Source organism: Mytilus californianus, unplaced genomic scaffold (assembly GCF_021869535.1).
Source record: "Mytilus californianus isolate M0D057914Y unplaced genomic scaffold, xbMytCali1.0.p SCAF_19, whole genome shotgun sequence".
Taxonomy (NCBI): Eukaryota; Metazoa; Mollusca; class Bivalvia; order Mytilida; family Mytilidae; genus Mytilus; species Mytilus californianus.
The window spans coordinates 5953948-5961699 of record NW_026262667.1 but is presented as its reverse complement, the minus strand read 5'-3'; the positions used below and the strand labels follow the sequence as shown (position 1 = coordinate 5961699).

The 7752-nt window shown below is 33.3% G+C and overlaps 1 protein-coding gene across 1 annotated transcript; it reads left to right on the top strand.

Moving 5' to 3' along the window:
* Window positions 1-1461: 1461 nt before the first annotated feature.
* Window positions 1462-7320, top strand: LOC127726996 (diisopropyl-fluorophosphatase-like). The gene is made up of 5 exons (XM_052234368.1): window positions 1462-1650; window positions 3574-3714; window positions 4707-4838; window positions 5433-5649; window positions 7006-7320. Exons 1-5 carry the CDS (start codon window positions 1462-1464, stop codon window positions 7281-7283), a joined length of 957 nt encoding a protein of 318 aa, XP_052090328.1. The 3' UTR covers window positions 7284-7320.
* Window positions 7321-7752: the final 432 nt, after the last annotated feature.

Genomic DNA, 7752 nt, shown 5'->3' with positions numbered 1-7752 from the left:
CGAATGGGAGAAGTCCAAACGACGGTCAGAGAACCTACATGGTTCAAGTGCCGAAATAAACAAAATCCTACTGTTTAGTTTTTTCTTAAGATCACTTGGACGATTGTAATGCAGCCAACCACTTAAATGTGATTAAGCGAGTGAAAAAACAATCAATAGATATGAAAAAGAAATCGGAAGACATTATTGGTATTTGACACTTATGCAAGATTATTACTACAGAGGAATAAAAATATTGTCTCATGGACTGCTCATCTCTGCCAGCAATACCGATGCCGGGCTGGTGTTCGTATTTGTTTGCACTAGGCATCGATACGTACCCATGACGCGTCAGAATTGAATTTATCTCGGGATTCATATTGCTTGATCTTGAGTTTTCTATGTTGTGTTTATTGAACTGTTGACTGTCTTTTAGAAGTTTTTCTTTAAAGCATTGTGTTGTCTTCAAAAAAATTGATTGATTCGCAAGTGACAGTAACCTAACTGTAAGGCAAAATTATTTATCAACCAAGTACATCTTTTTTCAGTTGCAATCAAATTTTTCGACCTTCGTAATAGCTCACCCCGTTTGCAGAGCTTACCGAAATGATAAATTTGGTTAATATGCTTCCTCCTAGAATATGCATGAAATATTTTGCACTTTTTCTTCTTTGCTTTTTCATCCATGGAATAAAATGTTGCTGTGCGCATCTATATTTAGTAACTGATTTTCTATAAGACAAATACGTTTAGTATCAAAATCTGCTACTGCATTTCTGTGCTAACCGTTATTTTTCAAGCATCGCCCCTTGGTGCATGTTGCAGTTCAACAACCAAATATATATTTCATTGTAATTCACATATGAAGCAGGATCTGCTAACCCTTCCAGAGCACCTGAGATGATGGGATTCGAGTTGTTCAGTCTTTAGATTATTAAGTTGTGTTTTGTGTACTGTTGTTTGTCTTTTGGTCGTTTTTTGTTTTTGTTTTTTGCCATCAATTTTCAGTTTGTTTTTGATTTAAGAGTGTTTTTTTACTCCCCAAGCATATATTGTTTTAGCTATATTTGGCACAACTTTTTTCGGTTGTTAATGGTCCTAAACTTTGTTCTTGATTTGGCCTTCCAACTATTTTGCTTCGAGTGTCACTTTTGAGTCTTGTGTAGATAAACGCGCGTCTGGCGTACCGAATTATGGGCATGGTATCTTTGACGAGTTTTTGCTACATATTATAACCCGACTCTATATATTCTTAATATAAAGTGTCTATTTAATTATTTATCTTCTGAATATTTGTATGTTTTGTGTAAGATCAGATTTGTTACTTGTCCACTTTTAACTTTATTTGGAGAGAAAAATACTATCGTATCGTCGTGTATTTTATATAAGATTTCATTTTAAATATTTAAAAAAAGACATTCATATTTACTGCCTCAACAATTTTTAAATTGTAATCTTGATACGTGTTTATCAGTACTAATTATGGCGGACGACGCAATTACCTTACACCATATTCTAGAACCGCAATTCTTTAAGATTGCAGAAGGATTCCCAGGTGCAGAAGGTCCTGTGTTTGACAAATGTGGAAAGTTCTATATGGTTGCACCTGAAGTGAAAATTAATGGCAACTTTGCTGGTCAAGTTGTAAAGATTGACCTGGATACCTTTAAGGTATAGATATACATATTAATAAGATATTGTTAACCTTAATTTTGTTCGCGTTATCTTAATCTCTAAATATTGTTGTATTACTTGAGCTTTCTACGCATATTGTATGATATAATATGTTGTATATAGGGAATAAATAGTGTTTGTACAAAAAGTGAAGAAATGCTACACTTTCGATACTAGATACAACAGCGTAACCATGTTTCTGCTACCCTCCCTACAGCGATGTGCCTCATTCCCTCTACTCGCAATGGAAAACATCTCCCTCATTCACGTTTTAAAAGAATTGTATGGTATCAATTTCTATACAGGATTGAAAATGTTTTCAAATCTGTAATGTCAGGGTACTCAAATTGTATATATTTTGACAGTTTTTTTCCCCACCTACGTTTATTTAAGAAACACAAATCTTTCCTTTCTCTGTTAATTTTGTAGATGTATCCTTATTTGCTATACACTTCCACATATATAACTTTGAATCATAGAAAAATTGGTTTGAAACGACATCCAAACGACCAAATATTCTGTAATGAGGATCACCTAAATTGCATTCATGCTTTTAATTACATCACATTCGTAATCAAAGTACTGAAGTACTGAACATCGGATGACCACAAGTTCTTGAGGATGGTCAAAAGCACTTGTCTCAGAAAAAAACAACATATCTCTTTACCTAAAACTGAGGTTAATGTACAGAGATATATTTTTTTCTGAGACAAGTTCGTGCGTGGATGATGAATAAATGACAGGAAATTCATCTTCACCGTAATAACTATTATATTGTAGTGATACAAATCAGTATACACTGAGTTGTTGTTTATATTATATCAAAATAACAGTTACATATATATATGATTTGAATCCATTTGTATATCATTCTATTCTACTATTCTAAAAATAGTGCAATGCAAGTGCATGGTGGACACTTTTCTGTAAAAATTCGATTTTTCTAAGATTGGATACGAGTAGGCATTCATATTTTCCCGCAAAATCAATTACAGAGTTACCGGTCCTTGACGGTATTTTCACAAAACGTTCTTTGAGATATTCTTCCGCATGCTTTAACACAATTTTTCGGTACGTGTGCATTGATATTATCAATGATTTTTTACTTATATATATATATCTAACTACAAAACATTTTCATATTATTAATTTATGTTGTAAACAAAAATATTTTTATCAGTATTCATTGAAGAGATGTATTTATATCAAACGATAAGGAATGTTATTTTGCACTCGTTTATGTGCGCGTATTTATCATGTTTATAGATCGGTTACAAACCCAAAACTAATTTACATAATGGAAATCTAGGCGATAGCAATACATCGGAATGACCTCAAGGTCATCGCGATGTAAAAATTGATTAACAGATGTTTTGTTCTATTTCTCCACATTTTAAGAACAATAAGACCATAGTCCATTCCTTCTTTGCATTTAGAAGGAATGGGTGCCTGTAATTACTAAAATTTCCGCAAATTTTAATTTTTAACTGGATACTTCATCTGTTGATAGATAATGTGACCGTTTTTTGTATATTTAAGGTGAGACCCTCTACATATTAAAGACCTAGGGTAGGTTTGCAGGAAATTTTTAAAAACAGAACGCAAAAAGATGTGGCCGTAGAAGTTTTAAACTCTTTCAAGGAGATGGAAGATTGCATTAACACACATGAATTAGAAAGTGCAACAAAAGTTCATTACACAAATGATTTCTAACACTAGGCTTCTTAGCATCCGCACAGAAGGTACAAATTAAAAGAAAGGGTCAAAAAGGGGAAAAATAGGGGAGAGGGAGTTGAGGTTGATGATTGTATTTTCGTCTATGTCTAATAACGTGTTGGGGTATCCAAAAAATCTGAGCAAGTTCTTGTTATTATTTGTTTACTGTAAATTTGTTAAATGAATGCTTCTCTACTATAATAGTCTACAGTAATATGTGAACCTAATATAGATGGCTTTGGTGGGGTACCAGCAGGATGTCAATGTGATAAAAATAATATGATCTGGATAGCAGACATGAGGCTAGGTATCCTCACCATGGATCAGTCTGGTCAGTTTAATCAGGTAAATATGATATGAATAGAAGACTGGATGCTAGATATCATCTCCATGGATCAGTCTGGTCAGTTTAATTCGGTAAATATTTTAACGATAGCAGACACGAATCTATGTATCCTCGCCATGGGTCAGTATGGTCAGTTTAATCAGGTAGACATGATATGGATATCAGACATGAGGCTAGGTATCATCGCCATGGGTCAGTCTGGTCAGTTTAATCAGGTAGATATGATATGGATATCCGACATGAGGCTAGGTATCCTCATCATGGATAAGCCTGGTCAATATAATGTAGATATTATATATCGGCAAAAATTGAGATGTAAAGGTATATTTTATGCTCAAACTTCTTGCTACAACTTTTGTACGGGGTCCATATGAGGCCTGTTGCAAGTCGTAATTTTTTTGCACCCTATCCATACACTCATTATCCAGTACCAAATGAAATTCTAGGACCTTTTTCCCCGGTCGATCCATTTGCAGAACCTATTTTCTGCATTTATAATTTATTTGTTTTTGTCCTAAATATGCATGAAATATTTGCCACTAGACACTGAACAAAACATAATCAATCAACCTTTTAGCCAAATATATTTTTGTAAGACCTCTGCTCATATCTTAATATTAAATAGAAGATCTCGAAGTGAGGTTATTTCATAAATAGAAGATCTCGAAGTGAGGTTATTTCATAAATACATGTATACTAAACATTTGATGAAAAACAAGGAAAATCAAGAAACTTTACAAAATATACAAATTTCGTCATGGTTTGTTGCCATGGTAACTCGTTAAATTTGAAATTGGTTTGTATTTTCTGAATACCTTGTACCTTAGTCTACTTAGGACAAACACCGCGTTATAATACTTTAAACGTAAAAAAATTTCATTTCAAATTAATTTTTTTTTTAACTTTAATATAGTTTGACATTTAGTTGATATTCAGTAAAAAATACATTTTGTTTTATTCCATTTGAGATCTGTGATTATTTTTGTTAAAGTTATGTAAAGAAGACATAGATGGAAATACTATGCAGGGTTGTAATGACTGTTGCTTTGATTATGATGGCAACTTATGGGTAACAGCACCAGCAGGGAAAATTGCACCACATCCATATACCAGATCAAGCGAAGTAAGATTAAAATTATTCTTTACTTTTTATGATACAAGTTATTTGCTGTAGCTCAGCTGGCCCAAAACGCAACTCTGAGCTTTTCCAATCACTTGGAGCCAGTCGTCGTCGTCCGTTAACTTTGAAAAAAATATTCCACTCAGAAACTAATCAGCAGTACCAGATACACTAAAAAGAAATTTTTAGTCATGAATTTTATTCTAGTTCACAATGTTGGAGAGTTTCCATCGTTGAAGAGGTGAGCGACATAGGCTCTTTAGAACATCTAGTTTTAAAACCGTGTAAAAACAGCATATTTATTAATCTATGAGCATTGTATAGCTGTTTTGACTCATTTCCTTGTCGTCTGATCCATATAAGAAAAGAATTGCGGAAACTGTAGTGGACAATTATAGGCAACAGTAGTTAACTGATGTTAAAATCTCATAAATCGATTAAAGAGACAAGTCAATGTAACAACAAAAACTGAGGGAACCGCATGAACTCCAAAAGGAACATGACCGGTACGTCCAGAGTTAGCGTCTCCTGCTATGAATGCAACAGTAACTCTGAATGGTGTTTTCGGTTAAAACTAATGTAAGGATATTATTACAGGAGGCGTTTGGATCGGTTTATTGTGTTACAAACCAAAATGAAGTAATAAAAGTAGATACGGGTTATTTAATTTCTAACGGAATAGCTGTACAACATTCTTCAGATGGAAAACCACAGAAGCTGATAGTAGCTGAAACTCGGACTAGATCTCTTTGGGTTTATGATATACTTCGTCCAGGTGCTGTTGGAAAGAGAACGTTGTGGGGGAAGTTACCAGGTTTGTACTTTGTTAAGTTACTATGGTTAATTTTGTTTAAGACTTTTTAAGTGTTGTCATATTCAGAGCAAAAACAAAGCCTCTCTTATTGTTATTTACTGGCTGCACATATTGACAGTATACTGTACAAATGATTGCGTCTACTTTTTAACGGATTAATACCGATTGACTTATTAACAGTTAACTCATTGTAAATGTTTCGTATTTTTATCTTCTCTCTGAACTAATTCTGTAATACCAAACCTATTGAGTAGTGTTGTAATTTCTGAATTGGTTTTTATTGTACGTGTACGTACCACTGTCAATTTGGTAAATCAAGATATTGTGTATTTATTATTTGAACTCAAAGTGTTTGAACTTCGAATTTTGATAGAAAATCAAATCTTCATCACATTCCTTTTTCTAAAAAAATTCATCGGAAGGTACCAAGACCTTGTTGATAAATATTCCGTATCAACTTCACAAATAATACATGATGGTCTTGAAGTATAGATTCTGCGTACTGACGCTGTTTATCATCTTAATAACGTGTTAAAGTGTTCTTTTATTTGTCTTTATTAATATTACTTTTACTGTTTGGTCTGTTTTTCGTGATATACATTTGACGTGGCTCTGTACTTATGCATTCCGTCATTGTGTTGTTTGTATTATTTTTCATTTTTACTTGTGTGCTTTGTACGTGTGACTTTTTATGTTTCTTTGATACATATGACGTGTCTCTGTACTTTAAACATCCCGCCATTGTGTTATTGTTCTATTATAATTTTTGCATACTTTGAACGACAAAATTATTTTATATCTCTACCTGTGTGACGTTTACATTCTGACGTCAAACACGCGATTCTACGCCAGAGTTAATGTTAAAATTACGATTCGGTTCCAGTGCTTAAAATCCCTCGATCCTTTATGGGTTGATTTGGCATACATAAATAAAATACAAAAATAAGTAAGCAATGAACGAGGTTGTTAAATGTGATATATGCATTTTTGTGCTTCTTTGTTAAATATTTGTTTGTTTTTCTTGTGATTAAGATTGTGACACGGTGTTGACTGCTGTATACCTATTTTGACATTTTTACCCATTATGTCTGTTTGTTTCATTCACGCATCGTTGTCAATATAATGGAATTTGATGCGACTGTCATACAAGTGAGAAGTTTAGCGCTATAAAACCAGGTTCAATCCACCATTTTCTACATTGGAAAATGCCTGTACCAAGTCAGGAATATGACAGTTGTTGTCCATTCGTTTGATGTGTTTGTGCTTTTGATTTTGCCATTTGATTAGGGACCTTCCGTTTTGAATTTTCCTCGGAGTTCAGTATTTTTGTGATTTAACTTTTTGCTTGAATTTCAGAGTGCCCATCAGTAGATGGAGTGACGACTGGACCAGATGGTATGGATTTTGATGAGGCAGGAAACTTAATTGTTGCTCATATCCGTTCTGGATATCTTGAAGTATTTGGCCCTTCAGGAGGAAGACCACATACACGAATCAAATGTCCATTTTTAAAACCAAGTAATGTTCATTTTCTGCCGGGAGGTAGCACGGTGTACGTTACAGAACACGAGTTTGATGGATTATGGAAATTTCAGTGGCTAAGAAAAGGTCAACCCCAGTATTGTGAACTATAGTAGGAAATGATCATCGTGAATTGTTGATCTGTCTTATTGAGGAATATATTTTCGGTTTTAATAATTTCATATCATAGAAGTAAAAATTAGGAAACGTTCGAAATAGGAAAAATTGCATGTTTTGTTAAATTTTGTCTATAAATTTATCAGTCTAACAAGAGTTATTTTATATCCCTATTTACATAGAAGTGTTATCATTTATCCGCTAAAAGTTCCGATTTTGACAATAAAATCAGGAAAAGACAAGATAGTACAGCGACATCATATTGCCATATACAAAAACAGTGATAATGTATAAATTTGATGACAGAAAAAAAGACGCAATTAAGATTTCATTTCAAAACTACAAAACATCTTCTGGAAGTGTTACTGCATCTGGAAAATTTGAGATAATGACAGTTTTCCTGTTTTATCAAACTTATTGCTCTTTTTAGAACAAGAGAAAAGATAAAATGTTTAATTATTACTT

Coding starts and splice junctions, on each gene's coding strand:
- LOC127726996 (XM_052234368.1), top strand. CDS start 1,462: ATGGCGGACGACGCAATTACCTTACACCATATTCTAGAACCGCAATTC. Junction 3,715..4,706: donor AGTCTGGTCAGTTTAATCAG/GTAAATATGATA, acceptor TTTTTGTTAAAG/TTATGTAAAGAAGACATAGA. Junction 4,839..5,432: donor CATATACCAGATCAAGCGAA/GTAAGATTAAAA, acceptor ATATTATTACAG/GAGGCGTTTGGATCGGTTTA.